This window comes from Sander lucioperca, chromosome 14 (genome assembly GCF_008315115.2).
Source record: "Sander lucioperca isolate FBNREF2018 chromosome 14, SLUC_FBN_1.2, whole genome shotgun sequence".
NCBI lineage: Eukaryota > Metazoa > Chordata > Actinopteri > Perciformes > Percidae > Sander > Sander lucioperca.
The window spans coordinates 19,543,068-19,563,459 of NC_050186.1; the positions used below are offsets into that span (position 1 = coordinate 19,543,068).

Genomic DNA, 20,392 nt, shown 5'->3' on the forward strand with positions numbered 1-20,392 from the left:
CCTCCAGGATCTATGCTAAACTAGGCTAGCAATGGGTGCATCAGACAGAGTTACGACACACACGGAGATGAGGAGGGTATGTATGGACTTATCTAACTCTGTGGGATACGGTGAATAAGCTAAAGTCCCAATAAGTCGGCGTGTTCCTTTAAGTACAACTTTTAACTGCTTTATACTATCATTATTATTATTAAATATAGTCATTTTGTGCAACTTAATACATTTACTGCACTACATTTCAGAAGGAAACATGATACTTTTTACTCCATCAAATGACTTACTTTGCAGATAAAGAGTGTACACATGATAAAGTCATGAAATGAGACGAATGGTGTTGTTCAAACTAAACGAACAATATGTAAAGTAGTTGGCGTTTACATGTTGACTTAGAAATACCACTCTCTAGGGAGCCATTTTTCATAATGAGTACTTAAACATCACTTTTATATCACCTCTGTATTTTACTTTTGGAAATTTGAAACCCCATTTTAACTTTTTATTAAAGTGAAATAGTACTGAATACTTTGTCCACCAATGGAAATGTCTCAACTTTAATAGTAAACTTCTCCCAATTTTCAAGTGGTATTTACATGTAGTTGGCCATTTACAGTAAGACCAGACCACTGTCCTCATTTATAGACTTGGGATGTTTTGTTTGTTTGAGCCAGCTGACTAGAAGAACCTAAAACCAACTATAGTTTTGGTCTGGGAGACTTTGACTTTGTCATTTGGAAAGCAAAAGCTGTTTGAGCCTGGAGTTCAGGTTTACTGCCTGGGCAGAATCCTGGAGGATCCGGCCACTGAACTGAGACACAGCTATAGATAATTATGGCTGCCTGACTGAGAAGGTTGTATATTTATTTTTTTCCACAAATTATTAAAATCATCCCCATAAAAGCAGGACTATTGCTCCAGCACTGGAGCAGCAAATTTTAGGTTTCCTTTGAGAATGAGTTGGGTTTGTTGCCAAAAAAAATTATAGAGAAGTCACCCTAGCCTCCTTCCTGGTAATAAACTGACCAATCAAGTAACAGGTGGCTGAGTTCATCTGCATTTGATAGCGCTAGAAGGAACAAAAAAATTATATTATTGCCATTTTATCAATTTGCTAATAAAGGGGTCATATCAACCACTACAACTGATGTCTTGTTAATAAAAACATGTTCACTTTTCCTATCAATGTTTGGTATGTGTTTAAAATTATATATGTTTTTTGTGTATATTTGTTATCTTGCTATGCAAAAAATGTGATATATACAGGAACTATTTACAGTTGAATGAGGGGTGTGAAAAATAACAAGCTTCGGCTTCATCCCGCTCCTTTTCGGACAGATTGAACATGTTATTTGTAACACTTCACAGATATTGTTTTTCCTAATTGTGTGTTACTACACACTTATTGTGTTTTATTTTATTGTTATTTTTTGTTTGAAATAAAATAAAGATAAAGATAAAATCTAGTCTTGACCTTTTCACAGCTATGGCAACTAAATGTGTAATGGTGGTGGTGGAGGATCACCACCAAGGCCTCTCTGGCCAACAACCTTCATGGAAATCTGTTTTAAGAGATATCCTGCTTACCAGCCTATTACTAACAAGTCAAGGACAATGCAAATACAATACAAAAATAGAAATGTAAACACCTGAACTTAAGCAAATCATTAAAGTAGACACAATCAGCACAACTTTAGTTCCTGCTTCTGCTTTGCCACCAGACAAGTCTGATCAAGCTGTGTAATGAAACTCAGCTACATACAGTATTTTACAACAAGCAGAGTAACTATAGGTAACTATGTGAAAAATGTGAATTTAGAGCCACCTGCTGTGCACACGTCAACTGAGAGAGTGTGAATTGTTTCTCCAGAGCTTATTTGATATTGTTTGACATTTTGGACTTTGTCTGCCTGTGCTGATGACTGCCGTGCAAAATTGTGTGAGTTCTCACAGTTTGAACTGAGGACATGACGCCCCTGTGAAAGACACAGGGAAGTGAGAATGGACACTGTCTGGACTCTGAGACAAGAGACAAGTGTAAAATCCCCAAAGCTTTACACCGAGAAAGAGTAAAAGGTCACAAGACAAAACATTTACTTATTTTACTTCAACTGGTTTGGTGAGACTAACTGTTCTTTTTGGTAACGTCCCATGTGCTTTATTTGCTTCACATGACAGTCAGTATGTACTGTGGTGATGATCACATCAACCACAAGCTTATATCTGAACCCCGAGGCTGAGCGGGAAAGGTGACAAAGTTCCCCTTTATGTTTCATCTTTAGGTATGTCCACTCAGAAAATCTTGTAAGTTTTTTGGATGTCTGAGACAGTTAAGTAGCCTATAACAGTGTACACCTTAATCTTACTTATTTTACACTCATTTTAACACACATATTAAAAACTTAAAGAAACATGCAGTTTTCCCTCACATAGGCGTATGTATGAAGCGTTACCTTTTGCATCTCTGACACACAGCTGCTTCCCCTCCCTTCCTCCTCTCTAACAGTATCTCAGGCCCCTTACCTCAACTTCAGATTCTCCATAAACTGCTCCATCGTCACCTCATCCAGCAGTACAAAGTCTGACTTCCCAAACTCCAGGCCCTCCAGCTCTGCCATCCCTGTCTGAATTCACCAAACACACTAAAAAATTAAAAACGAACAAGACGCTGAGGAACAGAAAGCAGATCAAGGAAGGAAGAAAGAGAAGTATGGTCGACTTCTGGGGCCCGGTAGTGTAGATTGTGTGTGTGCTGTAGGCGTGGTGAGCTCTGGTGGATTTGAGGGTGTGCTTAGTCAAGTCAAAAAGAGCTGTGGTCTACAAGCAACAGCACGTCATCCTGTCAGTCAGCCCATGCCCTCATGCACAAATATAAATAGCAGGAGGCTATCTTTAAGAGCTCATACCACTTCTGCATCCTCCTCCATCTCTCTCTTCCTACCACAAGACATTTCTAAACAACTGTGACTTTCAAGGCTTTACACTCTTGCTTTTGGGTGTATTTAGTATATCTTTTCTCCAAACAAACAGGAACCCACATCTGACGTGTACTGCCAGGCAATTTTCGGGGTGGAAAATGGCCTTTATCTCCTGGGAAGGATCGTGGCATTTCCTTTCTTAACTTTGCAATGGCAGTAGGCCTACAACGTGTCCCCTAGGGTTTTCTCAAAAACAGAGGTTCCCAACTCCCACCAGAGCCAAGCTGCAATGTGAGAAACTATTTTTTTTTTTTTTTTTTATGCTGGAGCCAAAAGGTTTAGCAGAACTCTTTGTCATGTAATACAAATGCGAATAAAGTGTGTAGGTGTGTGATTAAGTTCAGAGTGTGTCCGGGAATGCTGACTAACGCAGAGACACCCCTTTTCACACAACTTGACCTTTTTCTTGAAATGAAAAACCTTTTTTAAGAACTTTTTTTTTTAACCACCTGAGGAACACTGTTCAATTGTGAAGTCCCTGACATGTATCTGAGTCGAGACAATTACTGGGGTAGGATATAAGAAGACGCTAAATTATGCTGTCCTGTGATTACGTAGTTAAGATTCTCCAAATCCACGATTTGATTTGACTTTCAATTTTAAGGTCACGATTTGATTCAATTTTCAATTTAAACAGGTTGTTTTGTCAGCACTGACGGCTATGCCATTGTCAGACTATTGAGTCTTGATTCGTAAAGATCTACAGATCATTGGTTTTATGCCCTGACAACTTTAATTCACATTTTCAAAATCTTCAATAAAAAGATAGGCTACTACTAGGTGATTATTTAACTGGGAGAATTGTAAGAAAAGGAAAACCTCTATTTGTTACATAATTTACGTTGTTAAACACGTTTCACATATACAAATTGCTGAATCAATATGATTAGTGGCAATATTTTATTTTATTTAAATGTGCATTTCACCAAAGGTTTGTTGCCACTTTTGTAGTTTTTTTTTTCAACAAGTTTGTTATATAGCTGTCAGAAATTCGTGATATCCCAGAGTCACAATTACAACTCAGAGGCTGAGGTAAACAGGTTTTCTGACTCAGCAGCTTGTAATTACAGTCTGAATCCTGAACACTGCATAACTATTGTTTATGGTATCATCTCTTTCTGCTTTGTAATCACTATCATTGGATTGTTTTCCAATACTGTTTTCACAGTTTCACAATTACTTCCAGTAAACACCTCAAAGGCCAACATGCTGTCTTCAACCTTTATTGGAAGTGCGTTCATATCTTTAGTTAAACAGAGGAAATGAAGACAGAGAATTATTACTAACAAATATATAAATATACAATATATATACAATGTAGTAATAATAATAATAATAAGTCTCCAGCTTTATTGTTTATGTTGTTATGCATTATCCTTCGTTGTTTTATTAACTTAACATGTGTTGCTCCAATTATATTCCTTTTTGTGTTGTTGATTTTATATTTAACAGTTAACTTTGTCTTTTACATGTGCTAAATTGTTGTTGTGAAGTGTTCTGAGACCATGGTCCATGGTGATAATTCACTATAAATAACAATAAATTGAATTTGATAACAAAAATCAACTACCCCCATGTTTCCTGTGTTGTTGTTGTTGTTCATGCTACCGCAGGCCTAAACCTACCCACTCAACATTTTCTGTCATGTCCTCTTAATTTGACTGATCTTCATCTAATTTGCCTAATCTTTCACAGTTGTTAAACTACAGTGGTATGAAAAACACAAACATAATAAAAGCTTAATGCTTCCCCCATCAAGCTCATTCAGTCCCATGGATCAACTTGTGGTCAGTTTAAGCTCCAGAGTCCAACTTTTTCTCTGCATCTGTATTAGAGGTGTTGGGTACAAATATTTGAACTGCACTGAAAAACCTTAATCAAATCTACAAAGTGATTCCTGATTTCCAGCTTTAATCTGTTTACATCTCAGCATTGTGTGAAGGACAGGATGCTCTAAAGTGATGAGTTTGACCTTTTGTCCCTCATTTTCAGCTGCTGGCAGTTCTCCAACACAACATGTTTCAGCAGTGTGTTAATCTTTCCAAACAGGCTGAGTGACACAGCTCAGCTCATGACTCAGATGGAATTTTTTTTTCCCATGACAACCAAGGTCCATGCCTTTATTGTCTGATTCATGAATAATCTGTGATAAGGATGACCATAATGAAAACCTAAAAAAAGTTAAATCTATGTTTAAACATAAGAAGGCACTTAGGTAGACAATACTACTACTACTACTACTACTACTACCTGTTTATGTCACTCCTTTTACTTAAAATGTAAAGGCTTGGTTAACAAAAATCATTAAAAAAAAACTTTTTCTCACATACGTGTAATGGTATTTAGCCATGTGGATAGTTTGGAATATGTTTCTGGAATTTCTGCCTCCATTCCAATAAAACAGAAGTGAATTGAATTTTACTTGCGGTGCTCAAATCACTGAAAAAAGCCATTACAGCAACACCACTGAATAAATAGTCCATATTAGAACAGTTGACAGCATGTACCACAAATCAAATTTGAAACAAAATGGCTGCCTCTACTTCCAATCTTAGAGACAGACATCTCAAAACCTTAGCAAATTAAACAAAAAATCATCCGGCATAGCAAGATACAACTAAATGTACGTTTTTGGTAAATTTGCAATGCTGGACAAAACAATCCCAACTCAAGGTCCACTTGCCAGCTTTGTCCAGGGCTTTCGAACAGCCTAGAAACAATTGAATGCTCCGGAAAAGCTGGGAAGTAGACCTTTACTTAAAGGCACTGGTCATACTATTTCCAAGGTCAAAAGTGAGCATTGATGCTCAACTTTTAAGTAAACATGGACAAGACGTACGAACTGAGCTTGCATGTCAACAGATCCCTCTATGTGACAACTGAGCAAACTCAATCCAATGATGCAGTTAATGCTCTAGGAAAAGCTTGGACCTTTGAGTTAGGATTGTTTTACCAATCCACAAATTTTAATTGTTAGTAATTTGGGTGAACTTAACCTTTAATTGGTTGATTAACCCTCCAAATAGACTATCTTTACGTTTCCTGGTTTTGGCTAAAAGAACATGTAACGGTGAAAACCTCCAGTCCAAATCATTTATTGTCAGACAGATTTCATGTTAAGTTTCTGAGATACCATGGCAACAGACAAACACTAACAGGGGAAACCCACAGCACTGAGCTCTGTGGTGGAGAAATTTCTCATCAGACTGATTTGTTTTAGGTATTACTGTTAAAAGAAAGGCCTCTGAGTCATATAGTCACCGTTGCAGCCCTGTTTAAATGGTCTCTTTAATTATACCTGATACAAGCATTGATTGGAAAATGAGTAAAGGGACTTTACCATCAAACTGAAATATTTGTATTAATACGTAACACCTACCTTGTGTAGAGCATCTAGTGTAGAGTGTCTTTGACAGCCTGTTCTTTTTTTGATGCTTAATGTAAAGTCTGTTTTATAAAGTGAACAGTGTCCAGCCAAACATCTCTTTCTGTAAATATAATTGCCTGTTAGAGCCTCCTCAAGAGTACTTCCTCTCTCAGCATGAGCTCAGTCGACTGTCAGAGATTGTTTCACTTCCCGCTCACGTTTCCTCTCAAGTAAATCTCATTATCACATTTAATTACGACCCAAAGATCCTTAAAAAAAACTCACTACTGTACTTTATTGTTAATGTTGGTATTTTTTAATGCACATTATTTGTTTGATACATTGTCATATTATTCTTCTGTTTTTACCATTTACATAAATTATATTTTAGCCATTCAGTTTATCACCAACATTTACAGTGCAAGCAACGAAACACAATTGTGCGAGAGATGCCAGCCAAACCTGTAAATAACGTAAAGAAGTTTAATAATGTTAATATTATGCAGAGGTTATTATTGTTTGAGTGTGATGAATATTAAGAATACAGTGTCAGTCTAAATCAGTATATTGCACCACATAACAACATTCATCAATCTGATGGTTCAATTTTAATTTTACACTTCAACAATAGTTATTTAGTTGATATTATTGGCTAATTGTAGCTCAGCATAGATACAGGGTATGTTGGTTAATAAGACAGAATATATTCTAAGCTAACCAGCTGCTGACAATAGCTTCATATTTACTGTACAGATATGAGTGGTATTAATCATATCATTTAACTATAGGCAGGAAAGCAGTAAAAATCAAATTTTGGTAATGCCATTGCCCCGATAAATCCAGTATCAATCAGGCTGTACTATACAACACCATGTCAATGCATACTCAAATCTGTTATTCAATAAGACAAATAACACATATAACAGATAACACATATATATATAAACCTCTCACGCCAGTTCGTAAATAGTCACGTTATTTTTATTTATTGATTCGTATACAGGTCACGATTTTCTCGTTTATTTCATGTACAGGTCACAATTTTCGAACGTTACCATTTCACGAACTGCCACGACACTGGGCTGCTCTGGGGGACGCAGCAACGGGGAAATTAAACGCCACACGCCGGCGACAACAACAGGACGGACCGCTACACGCGGCCAACAACGGGGAAATTAAATGCCACACGCCCGTGACTACAACGGGACACGATCCGCGGTCTCTGTGGCACGCAACAACGGGGACATGAAACGCCACAACAACGGGACGGTTGAGGTTAGGAAAAGAAAAACTGGGAAAGGAACTGTAACACGCAGGACACGCCGACAACAACGGGACGGATGTGGTTAGGAAGACAATAACGGGGAAAGGAAGTGCAACATGCCGGATGCGATCCCCGGTCTCCGGGGTGAAAGTCCTGTATTGTTTGACCCATCCACCACCCCGACCAACCTCCCTATGCGGATTTTCTGCTTTTCATACTACTCCCTACCGTTGTCGTGTTGTGATCACAAAATATGCTTCCCATTTAAGTAGCTACATTACATTAAAATTCGTAATCACTACACGTCAAAAACGACATAATCGTGTCCTGTTCACGAATCAATACATTCAATTACGTAAACATTTCACGAACTGCCATGAGACTGGGCTGATATAAACAGTACTAAGAGTGTTAAAAAAAAAAAAAAAAAAGGTTTCAGTGCTGTCTGTCTACCTTCATGAACATAACTGATGCTCATTTTTCATTTTCTCAAAGATTTAAATTTTTTCTTTATATCTTTTGATATACATTGGATTAAGGCTTGCCTGGGTGATTTAGGAGGTTTGGTTACCACCTCTTGCACATTAATGCTTTCTGCCTTGGTTTTTCCGCGGGACTCAGAGTGGCTTCTTCCCCTTGGACCAAAACTAGCAGTAGCTCCCCGCTCACGCTCAGCACCTTCCTGTTTATCGTCCCGGTACTTTGACGGAGAGTAACCTGCAGCTGCAATAGGAGATGGATAAGCGATGGCACGGCTATCTCTGTCTGTGTTCTTGCGTCTGATTGGTGGAAGAGAGCTGCTCCTCCTCCGGGAGGGTGTCCTGCCTGTACGTCCTGACTGGTCAACCGACCTCCCCAACAGCCTCAGCTTTAACTCGTAGCTCTCACCAGACGGTCCTATCAGGTGAAGTTTGTCATTCATCGGACATACAAGCACTAAATTGTAAATGTTTTTGTCTTTGCGAATTCTTTCTAAAAGATCCCGGCCTTCACGATCCATGTCCTTCAGAGGAACTTCCTGTGTGCGCAGTGATTTGTTGAGATCATTCAGAAGGCTCTGTAGTTTACCGACAGCTACACTCACACTCTTCCCCAGTAAAGTGATGTTGAAGCTATCACCAACTTCATGCTTTTCCATTGTAACATTATGGCTGTTTAGGATGCCTTCAATGTCTTTTTTCCTGAGCCGGTCTGCATACCTAAACACATCTGCATCAATGACAAAGGACTCCCTTCCAGCTCTGAATGAGCCACGCTGGTCTGGCCTAGGAGAAAATGAAGCTCTGTACTCTGGAGAGGTTGGATGTTTTTTGGAAGAGCCAGATGCCCAGGATGAGGAGGTGGTGGGTGAAGATGGAGAAGCCTGCGGAGGCATTTCTCGGGATCCTAACTGGCTTCCGTTACCATGTGTCACTGAGCTGTTGCTGGTGTAGTATTTGGAAATGGCTCCAGAGGAAGCCTTTGGGACCGGTGTGATGCCCGTCTTAGTTTGTGATTGAAGAAGCTGCTCCAAAGACGCCTTCACAGTCCTAAGTTTCAGAAACGAACCCTTGACACGCACCTGATCGCTGCTCAGATCTGTCAACGCAAAGCCATTTGACCTGAGGATTTCTCGTACCTCTGCCTTATTGTGGAAAATATTCAAATGTACTGTTGCCTCCACTGGTAAATCCATCTGAGAATAAGAGGTGAAGAAAACACAACAACAGGACGACACAAAGAGACGGGGTAAATGATTAATCTGACCTAACATAGGAGGGATAACTATAAATGTGTTGGCTGTTGTTCAGTTACCTCAAGATGCTCAGGTGCTTTCACTGTTAGATGATATTTTTGACCATTCAGCTCCAACACATGGGAGCCCTTTCGCAAGACTCGAGCAGCAACTGTGGAAAGAAATATTTCATTTTACTTGATTCAATGATTGACTGACGTTAATCAGGGATGTAATACAGGAATAAAAAAACAAGTGCCTTGTGACTTCAACCACCTTTCATTTGTAGAGTGAGACATAACTGTACAGTAGAGAAAACACCCTATTTCTACTTAGTAGAAGAATGCAAGCTAAGGTTTCCTACACGGTGTTTTCAGTTGAAAATCAGAAGAGCCATTAACATGAAGAAGCCTTCATTCGTCTCAGAGACATTTTATAATTATAGATCAGTGTGGTAAAACTGCACTGCTAGAAGACAGCTACTGAAATGAGCCACAGGAAATAAACTTAGACCCACAGTATATATATATATATATATATATATATATATATATATATATATCGATATAGATATATAGATAGCTGGGCAATATATCAATATTATATCGATATCGTGATATGAGACTAGATATCGTCTTAGATTTTGGATATCGTAACATGGCATAAGTGTTGTCTTTTCCTGGTTTTAAAGGCTGCATTACAGTAAAGTGATGTACTTTTCTGAACTTACCAGACTGTTGTAACTGTTCTATTATTTGCCTTTAACCACTTAGTCATTATATCAACATTACTGATGATTATTTATCAAAAATCTCATTGTGTAAATATTTTGTGAAAGCACCAATAGTCAACACTACAATATCGTTGCGGTATCGATATCGAGGTATTTGGTCAAAAATATCGTGATATTTGATTTTCTCCATATCGCCCAGCCCTATATATATATATATATATATATATATATATATATATATATATTAGAGTTGCCAGCTATTAAATTAATCGCCAACTATTTTGATAATCAATTAATCGGTTTCAGTAAAATTTCTCTGATTCCAGCTTTCTAAATGTAAATAGTTTCTAGTTTCTTCACTCCTCTAACAGTAAACTGAATATCTATATACATATATTTGAGTGGTGGACAAAACAAGACATTTGAGCACATCATCGGATTTGAAAAATAAACATTTTTTTTAACCATTTTCTGACACTTTATAGACCAAACAACTAATAGATTATATACAATATTAACATGATGTACCTCTATTAACAGTTTTGCAACTCCTTATGATGGTCAGTAGAGGGCGATAAAGGCCACCGATTAGTTAATAATTATTAAAAGTGGGATCAACAGCCATTAAAAAACAAAACAAAAAAAAGAAAACGTATTCTTATAGTTTCCTTTCGTTTCTATCTATCTACATTCTACATTAATATCTTCTTTTAATGACTTCCCATCACCTACAATCATGCTTAATAAGTGTGTTGTGGCTCACCATGACTTACCCTCAGGCTCCTCAAACGTGATGAAAGCCTGCCCCGGCTGATTACAGGGGTACAGCACCTTCAGCACCTCTCCTCCTCCATGTTTGGCTGTGAGGAAATAAATCTGCAGTTTATCAGCTGTCCTGTCAGCTGGTAAAACATCTGGCACCCCAAAAACCTCAATCATGCTTCCCTTTTTCTCCATCGTCACGTCGGTGTTGGAGACACTGTGACATCAAAGGTAAACTCGTTTATTGTCCAGTGTGTTTCAGGTCAAGGCTACATGATCATATTTCAAGGCTACATGAAAGTTTCCAGAGAAAGAGTCCAGGACGTTTCATCGAAAGTGAAACTAATTCCCTCCCCGTGTACATTAAGATTACTGCCCATGAAACCAGTAACTGCGATGATATACAGTAAGTAGACCTACAGTAGTACAGGTAAGAATAACGTTCTTTGCAAAGCTACTGTTTTCTGACTGGAAATATCCCCCAAACTATTTCGAAATACTACCGAGTCTACTTATGTGTCGACTTATTAGTTCACGCGATAATATTTCCATTACAGGTGTAGGCGTAAACACTGCAACAAATGCAAACTGAACCAACATTGGTAACTTACTTAAAAGCTCATTTCTCTTAACTTCATGACTTGACTTTATCAGCGGGGATGAAACCGAAAGTAATGTCGTCATTTCCGCTCCAGGTTCACAGATTCCACAATAAAATTAAATTCCTTCTCGACATTTTTTTTCCAGTAAGGAAAACTAAATTTAACTCAAAATAACTGGGCCATTGTTACAATCAATACATTACAATCAATGTATCCATCCCCTTCATACAAAGATTATCATGCATAAATAAAACACTATAGGGGTCAAATTAAATAAGTAATATTAATAGGTTTTATCACCTAATTTAATGTTTATGTATCTGTCACATGTCTTTGCTTGCAAACTAAGAGAGCTCACTTGCATGAAAGCCACCCTTGGTTAGCCCTCACCACGCAGTATACAGCTGTAAAATCTAGAGCTGCGAAGATTAATCAATTATTTGTCCAACATTAAATTAATCGCCAGCTATTTTGATAATCAGTTTGAGTAGTTTTTTATGAAGAAAAAAGAGAAGCTTCTGTGATTCCAGCTTCTTAAATGTGAACATTTTCTAGTTTCTTCACTCCTCTGACAGTAAACTGAATATCTTTGACTTGTGGAAAAAACAAGACATTTGAGCATATCATCTTGGGCTTTGGAAAACATTGATCGATTTTTTTTTAACCATTTTCTAACATTTTATAGACCAAACAACTGATCGATTGATCGAGAAAATTGAAATGATTGACAGATTATTCGACAATGAAAATAATCATTAGTTTCAGCCCTAGTAAAATCTAATCCGAATCAGGTTTATTGCCAGGTTTTCAAATCATGGTGTCAAGGCGCATAACAGGACTATACAAAGTTTCGGCTTTAGCCAATTTAACATAAAAGTCACACAATCATAAAAATGTAATGAAAGTTTAAATACATATATGAAGTGAATGGAGCAACAGTGTTTATGAAATGAATGGTATGTGCAAAATATTGACTAAATTTGAATGCAACCAATACCTTTTCAAAGAGGTGTTTCTAATGTTTTGTCCACCTCATTGACAAACATGAGGGGGGGAGAATATTAAAAACACATTTCAATAAAATCCAGTCCAGTACAACACCACTGCAAACTACAACCTCAATATTAAACAGTTAAATGAATACCTCTCTAACAACATCAATGAAAACCAAATATATAGCATTAGGTAGAATTTACAGCTGGGCTGTTGTATTTGATTACATTACCCATGTACCTAATCAAATTGTCAAAAGGGTTTACATCAAAGCATGAAAGCATGTGTAAGCAGTTCTTAAGGTATTAGTTATCCAGTGTTAGCGCACTACCCCAGTCCATGGATCACATTTCATTCAGTTGTAAATCTCTCATGATCTATCAATAACAGTAAAGTAGTTCTCATTTGAATTCTTACCGTTATTAAACAGAGTAAAATCAAGCTGTAGGTCAATATTTCTCACACACGAATAAGCACCCCAGATTTTAAATCTTTTATATATTTTTTGAAATGACCGCCCCTAAATTGTAGGTTACTTCTCACCAGGAGACCCTGGGCTACAGTATACACGTGGTGCAACAGCACCCTCACACGGATCTTAACCAGTATTTCACGTTTTGTTTCAGAATAAAATAAGCTCAATATTTCAAACCTTATGTCCTAAGGTTATGTAACTATTAAGTCTTACTTTGCCAGATCTTCCTCCACAGCGCTGCCGAGGAGGGTCTGGCTAGTCCACACAGCATGGGATGGGAGAAAAACGTGCTCTGGTTTATTGGCATTTTTTTTTAAACCAATCATAATCATCATGGGCGGTGCTAAGCACCAGCACGTTTTGGGGGAACGCGTACGTTCTAGTTGTTTTAGTCGTGCAGCAGAAAACTCTGGACAGAGAGTCTAGCTAGCTGTCTGGATTTACACTGCAGACATCTGAGGAGATGTTAACCATAGTCCTCATAAATCCAGAGTTTAAAATCCCAACACAAAGAAAGTGGAAGGTGACAGACAACCAGCCAAAAAGAGTGAAATCCAGCAGAATTTCCACCGGCACTGGAGCAATCCCGGAAGTGGAACACCAAGTACAAATTATTTTGAATAGCATTTTGTCATTTAATCAGGACATGACATGTATCATGTTTTGATTTGCAGACCTTTTTCCAGTTTCAGGATTTTAATTTTAATTAATCTGTCCTTCGCCAGTTGGCCACAGTCCAGGCAAATCCTGTTCCACAAAAGCATGATCGTCATCTGATGTCATGAATATAAGACCAGATGTAGCCTGAATTTCTTGTTCTACAATAATCACAGGACACCATTACTGTGTAAACTACTGTTTTCTTCACCAACTAAAAAATTATTTCCGACTGCCAATCAAGTTACAACTACAGCAAATGTGTTTAGAATCTTTATTTGAACAGCGTTTCTCTTCAATACCTTGTACAACATTATGATTTTACCACCAACATAAATCTTAAAACTCTTGACACAAAATATTCTTTCCTCTTGCCTATTAAAGAAATCAACTTTACTGCAGATGTACAAATGTGACCTTTGTTGCCTTCAGCAGATGAACTGGTTCATCTCAGACGAAATCTGCAAATAAAGAAAATTCTAATAAATGATTGTAAAACACAAAGACCCATCAGACTAATATGGATAAATACTGTATCTCCACCTGTGTCAAAGTCTTGTCATGTTGGTGAATTCTATGAGGAGCCACATCATCGATCCACATGGTTACTGGTAAACTCTTCTTTGAGGCCAACTGGAAGCTTTGAAATCTGGGAAAGAAAACAAACAGTATTTCTCAGATGCTTTATTTATAAAGCAGTTTTTGTAAATTTATGTTCATTACCTTGACAGAGTATACAAAGAGGTAAGGAGTAAACCATATCCGAGTACAGCAGCATTTGAGCAAATAAGACAAACCATCAAAAATGTTGACTAAAATCTAAAGAGTTGAGTGAATCACTTGTGTGATGAAAAAAAAAAAAACAGGATCCTGAAAGCAGGTTGATGTTCTATGATTCATTAATTGTTACTTTTACTAGTAAAAAAACAGAAAAGTTCAGGTAAACATACCACTTGACCAACTTCTGCACTCAGCAGCCGAACGCCTCTGAACGTAGCGCTGAGTCTTCCACTCCTGTAATGCAAAAAAAGGTGTTTTCGGTCAAGGTAATAAGACAATGAAGCAGTGCACCAAAGAATGGCGTCTGGCTTGAAACCTAAGATGACAATGTTGGAGGTTTACCTATAACCCCGCCATGTAGAGTCATAGCAGGGCCTCAAACAGCCTCACATCTCTCTAGCAGACACAACAGGAAAGAACAGAGCCACTGCGGGCTAAGCCTCGCTGGAAAGGTCTGCACACGCCTTCACGATCAATGTTTAAATATAGGGGATTGGTCAAAGGCAATGTAGCGGGTATTGCAAGTACACAATCATGACAAAACAGCTATTTTCAGGCCACATCGGCTCTTTACAAGAGCAAATTACAAGAACCTTACTTTTTTTTTTTTTTTTAGCTCAAAGTCATACTGGAGCACCAGATGTCAGTCAGGAGGTCTGAGCAGGGCAAGGCTTGGCTTCATCTCTGCAGGTCTGTAAAAAAAAATAATATTTTACTCCAAGTACTGGGCATTTTAACAAAATGTACCTAAAAAGCTCACATGACGCATTAAGTGCTATGAAGAAATGAGACTTCAATAGCTTATGTAAGACACGTAAGTGAAACATGATGCACCGTTTTGTAGTTTGTGTCGATAGTATAAAGCAGTCTGTTGGTTTTCACTTAGATTTGTGTAAAACCAGGGGAAAAAAGCCAATTTATCCAATTAAACATTGGGAATGCCACTAGGGCTGGGTGATATGGAGAAAATCAAATATCACGATATTTTTTACCAAAAACCTCTATCGATACCGCAACGATATTGTAGTATTGACTGTTGGTGCTTTCACAAAATATTTACACATTGAGATTTTTAATAAATAATCATCAGTAATGTGGATATAATGACTAAGTAGGTAAAGGCAAATAATAGAACAGTTACAACAGTCTGGTAAGTTCAGAAAATGACATCACTTTAGTGTAATGCAGCCTTTAAAACCAGGAAAAGACAACACTTATGCCATATTACGATATTCAAAATCTAAGACGATATCTAGTCTCATATCACGATATCGAAATATCGATCTATTGCCCAGCTCTACTTGCCCCTCTTAAATTATGCATTGTGTATTTCATAAGTTATAAAATATACCAATTTTGCACTGACACATTCAAATTCTGATCTTGATTAATGTAAATCAGTATTTCAACGCATCAGTGCTCACCAGCTGAAAAAGGATGTTTAGGTGTGACTTTCCCTTACACAAGATCCATTTCCATGATAGAAACAGGTAGTTGTACATTCCAATACCAAAAGAATGTCTTCTGAATGTATTCTTCATTTAAATATATATTTATTTTTGCCCTGCCCAAGTTGCAACCATAGACAGATAATAGGGGTGGTACGGTTCACAAAATCCACGGTTCGGTTCGTATCACGGTTTTCGGTTCCCACACACCAGACCATATACACGACGCTGGCGCATCTTCCAACTTCGGGTAGCCTTCCTCATCTCTCCCACTTGACATTTCTGCATGTGACGTGACCTGCAGCACTCCACCTGAGGAGCGGTCGGCTCGGTGCCTCTCAAAATCTGACGAAAATCTTTTAAATTGACCTTTGTCGATCAAAAAAAAACAGACCGATTCAGCAACTGTATGACCTATTTCTTTTCTTTTCGAAAGTGGGCACTACGGCAGTAAGTGGTTAGTGCACATTAACAGTGTACTGACGAACAGTGCAACGCACACACGCTCCGAACAGAGACATGTGAACCGAGCGGTTCGGATGTTTTTTCATGAACCGTACCATCCCTAACAGATAAGCAGTGAAATCTGCGGATCTGGTCTTTTGCCTGCACACTCATTCCCTCATTGACACATGAGCTCCTTGTTGGTTCAAGGAATTTCAGAAAAGAACATCTACAAAATTAGGGTAGGCTCAAACTTTTAGGAATAATAATTCACATTAACAGAGAAATTGATGCTTTAAACAAACACTTTACAGTTTGTCTGAGGTTTACCTATAACCCTGCCATGAAGAGTCACACAGCAGGGCCTCAAACAGACCTCATCTCTCTCTAGCAGACACTACAGGAAAGGACATAACCACTGCAGGCTTGGCCTCGCTGGAAAGGTCTGCAGAATCAACAATAGAATACAGAAATGTCTCTCTGAAGTTTATAACTAAAGGTTTGGCATGTTCGACATTGTTGCTTCTTGTGTAACGTTAAACAACCCAATCCCATGCATTCACATGGGCTGGCAGACACATTACTGCTGCCAAAAATGGGAGAAAAAAAAAAAAATCTGCTTTACCTTGACATCTTGATGCTGGACGTTGCACACAAGTCTTCAGTCTATAAACACAGAAAATAAATAAGTCAATAGTCATGCAACTACAAACATTGGGAATGTCATGCCACTCTGACATTACATGTACAAATTGTGCATATTTCATACTTACAAATATGCCATATATACACAATGCCTTGGACTGATGTATTAAAATACTGATTGTTAAGTTTTGACTTCTTAACCAATTTTCAAGTAGACCGCATAAAACATGATAAAAACAGATAGTTGTACATGTCAACATCAAAAGAATGTCTTCTAGATATTTTATTTATTTTTGCCCTGCCAAAGTTGTAACTACAGACAGATAAGCAGTGAAATCTGCTGCTATAATTTTTGCCTGCACCCCCTTCCCTTCATGGCACATGGTCTCCTTGTTGGTTCAAGAAATTTCCCTTTTCAGTGAACATAAATGAGAAGACAGTACACAGGATTAGGGAAAGCTCAAACGTTAAGGAATAATACTTCATTTTAAACGACAAAGGGATACTTTTACACAGTTTGTCTGAGGTTTACCTATAACCCTGCCATGAAGAGTCACACAGCAGGGCCTCAAACAGACCTCATCTCTCTCTAGCAGACACTACAGGAAAGGACATAACCACTGCAGGCTTGGCCTCGCTGGAAAGGTCTGCAGAATCAACAATAGAATACAGAAATGTCTCTCTGAAGTTTATAACTAATGGGTTTGCAAGTTCAACATTGCTGTTTCTTGTATAACGTTATACAACCCAATCCCATGCATTCACATGGGCTGGCAGACACATTACTGCTGCCAAAGTAGTCAAAAAAATAATCATTTTACTTTGACATCTTGATGCTGGACGTTACACACAAGTCTTTAGTCTATAAACACTAAATACATAAATAACGGCTGTTAAAAACTAACAAGCGTGTGATACTGCTAAGTTAGCAGAAGTGCATCGCCTGCATTTCATCGACTAACCGTTTAAACAACATTTCCTAAACAAAACCGCCATTTTATCACAACCTTTCACTTCTAATAACATTTCACGAAGTCATAAACTTTATACATTTTATAATTTAAGTTGGATGGAAGCGGATTCATTAAACGTACCTCTCCGTTTAACTGCTGTGTGTTCGACTATCGACTGAACTATCTGCCCGGATGTGACGTATTAAGTTTATGCAAGGGGCTTCCTTCTTCTCCAAAACGATGCACGGGTCTCCCAGCAGGGGGCAGTAGAATACCAAAGATGGCGGCTGGGTGTTTCAGTTCTCATCCATCACATCCATGGATGTATTAAGAGAGTGAAAATCCGTCAATAACGGAATGGGCAGTGGCCGTGTCAATAAATAAAAATGTAATTGCAACAATAAAAGGTTAATAAACCTGGTATTAACTGAATAGCCCTTTTCAAAACGAGCAGAAGGCACGGCAAAATACCATAACTAGGAGATAACACATACAAATCACTAAAATTCAAAAAAGTACAATAGAGAAAAGCCACAGAAAATAAGTTAATTAATTATTAATTAATTAACTAATTAATTATCGTCTTAGATTTTGGATATCATATCGTAATATGACAAAAGTTTTATCTTTTCCTGGTTTTATAGGATGCTTTACAGTAAAGTGATGTCATTTTTTTACTTACCAGACTGAGCTGTTCTACTTGCCTTATACAACTTAGTCATTATATCCACATTACTGATGATTATTTATCTCAAATCTCATTGTGATGATATTTTGTTTAAGCACCAATGGTCAACCCTATATCGTCGCAATATCGACATTGAGGTATTAGGTCAATAATATCGTGATATCTGATTTTCTCCATATCGTCCAGCCCTAATAAAGGACTATGTGACGATAAATGAGCTGAATGGAATCACGAGAACTACATTTTATTTTATTTTATTTTTTAAAAAGGGCTTAAAAAGGATATAGAAATAGACTAATAGAGTAAATATATCCAAAACAAACAAAGTTTATTAAAATGCTAATTATTCTAAAACAGACTCACTTCTTCATAGGCTATACTGGAAATGTTATAATGATAGCAAATGGAAAAAAAACAAATCTTCTCTATGTAGTCCAAAATAAGATACAGAATGGAAATTGCTTATATTATGATCTCATGGTTTCAATATCACTTCCCATTTCCCATGTAGACTGATGACATGAAAGTTTGGCACATTACAGCTCATTTATAAGATGTTTACTTGTTTTATTTAGCAACATTTGACTTAATTGGTTATACAGGATTTTAGAATGACACCATCCACATAGTGTATATAAAGTGATATGAAAACTGCTTTTTAGCCATCGACACAGACCATTTCTATGTAGGAGGGCTTTCATAACCCAGTGGACAGCCGCTGCTGGTGGGTGTTGGCAGCTCAGGAGCGTCCACGAGGAGGACGCTCGTGGTCGATGAATCAGACTGCATTGCCCGACAACAATACAAGCCATAGAGGAGCAGACTTCTGCTCGGCTGTCTGTTGTGGCCTGAACCATCAGCAGACGTCCAGGATGAATTTCAGCTTTGTTTGCCTGCAGTGATGCTGACCACTCGCCCAGCTGACGTGGTTTGCATACTGATAAAGAAACCAGAAACGGACAATCTGAATCTGTGTTCTGACACAAACATGAGCTGTTTTAGCTGCTCCTCTTGTTTCTGAATGACTGGGAGACTCAAGAAAGTTATTGTATTTTATAAAAACAAAAGTGTTTCCATCAAAAGATTTCAGCATCACTGCTCTGTGGAATCTACAAGAAAAGGCAGAAATATCTTTTACGCACTGAAGTCTTCACCAAACAGTATCACAATTCGATCTCTTTGAATAATCCTATTTCCACCATGTCCCGGGATTAATCCTGTACAATACCAACAGTACAGATCAAGTCAAGCTTCAATCATGTAACAATAACATATTCACATTTCAGCCTCTGGGCAGAATCTTAAAATAACTCAATGACCAAAATGCATTTCCAAAAAATTAGTTTTACTTACATATCAGTTGTTATTATATAATAAAGCAGAGCTGTAGCCACTACTGAGGACAGCGAGGTCATGTCCTCTGTACTATGGGGGGAATTTGAGGGGTTTTAGAGACCAAGACAAGAGGTTGGGGTAGGGGTTACATTGCAATTGAAACTAATTCAGTATTTTTAAATTGAATATCTTCATGCCAACAAAATTAAAGTTGCACTAATCAATATGTTTACATAAACAAACTATCAAATGGCTACATATGATGTGAAAGTGTGTTAAATTTGAAATAAAAGTATAACAACTAGAGGCGTTGCTAAAGTGCGACAGAGAGGCTAGACTGCTGAATCAAACATCAGAGGATTGGCTCGATCACAGACACCACTCCACATCACCAAACCAGATCTGTAATCTACCTAAAGGCGTTTTAGTGAGCAGAGAGTCCTGTGAACGCTGCTCCAAATGTCGTCACTGCTTTATATCAAGGTGAAGCTCTCTGAGGATCACCACCAGCTGAGAGACTCACATGCAACTCCACCCTGTAAGAGCCTTTTCTCAGAACC

General features: G+C 37.9%; 2 protein-coding genes, 1 long non-coding RNA gene and 3 other non-coding genes across 16 annotated transcripts in view; all 6 read right to left on the reverse strand.

The window, feature by feature from the left end:
• Window positions 1-2,774, reverse strand: part of myo1g (myosin IG) — a 47,213-nt gene extending 44,439 nt beyond the window's left edge. Inside the window, exon 1 of one of the 2 annotated variants that reach the window (XM_031295798.2) lies at window positions 2,518-2,774. In XM_031295798.2, coding sequence (XP_031151658.1) covers window positions 2,518-2,612 — 95 coding nt within the window. In that variant the 5' untranslated portion in view covers window positions 2,613-2,774. The remainder of the gene's footprint in view (window positions 1-2,517) is intronic. The other variant, XM_031295799.2, reaches the window with a different exon arrangement.
• Window positions 2,775-7,986: 5,212 nt separating this feature from the next.
• Window positions 7,987-11,511, reverse strand: si:dkey-154b15.1. Of its 4 annotated transcripts, none has more exons than XM_035991788.1 (4): window positions 11,424-11,511; window positions 10,824-10,910; window positions 9,398-9,489; window positions 7,987-9,278 (listed from the first exon to the last, which is right to left on the reverse strand). In XM_035991788.1, the coding sequence occupies exons 1-4, from the start codon at window positions 11,494-11,496 to the stop codon at window positions 8,085-8,087; spliced, it is 1,446 nt and encodes a 481-aa protein (XP_035847681.1). In that variant the 5' UTR covers window positions 11,497-11,511; the 3' UTR covers window positions 7,987-8,084. The 4 variants fall into 4 exon arrangements, with proteins under 4 accessions (XP_035847681.1, XP_031151656.1, XP_031151652.1 ...); XM_031295796.2 differs by having other exon boundaries at window positions 10,824-11,029; window positions 11,424-11,482; XM_031295797.2 differs by having other exon boundaries at window positions 7,988-9,278; window positions 10,814-10,910; window positions 11,424-11,509.
• A 2,288-nt stretch (window positions 11,512-13,799) lies between these two features.
• LOC116047190 lies at window positions 13,800-18,079 on the reverse strand. Of its 7 annotated transcripts, none has more exons than XR_004104347.2 (7): window positions 17,951-18,079; window positions 17,389-17,503; window positions 16,837-16,877; window positions 14,913-15,011; window positions 14,490-14,553; window positions 14,083-14,188; window positions 13,800-14,000 (listed from the first exon to the last, which is right to left on the reverse strand). It is a non-coding gene; the product is annotated as an uncharacterized LOC116047190 (long non-coding RNA). The 7 variants fall into 7 exon arrangements; XR_004104348.2 differs by having other exon boundaries at window positions 17,435-17,503; window positions 17,951-18,075; XR_004104345.2 differs by lacking the exon at window positions 17,389-17,503 and having other exon boundaries at window positions 17,951-18,078.
• Window positions 14,645-14,779, reverse strand: LOC116047522. Its single transcript, XR_004104403.1, has one exon. It is a non-coding gene; the product is annotated as a small nucleolar RNA SNORA9 (small nucleolar RNA).
• On the reverse strand, window positions 16,525-16,662 carry LOC116047521. The gene has a single exon (XR_004104402.1). It is a non-coding gene; the product is annotated as a small nucleolar RNA SNORA9 (small nucleolar RNA).
• Window positions 17,372-17,509, reverse strand: LOC116047520. Its single transcript, XR_004104401.1, has one exon. It is a non-coding gene; the product is annotated as a small nucleolar RNA SNORA9 (small nucleolar RNA).
• Window positions 18,080-20,392: the final 2,313 nt, after the last annotated feature.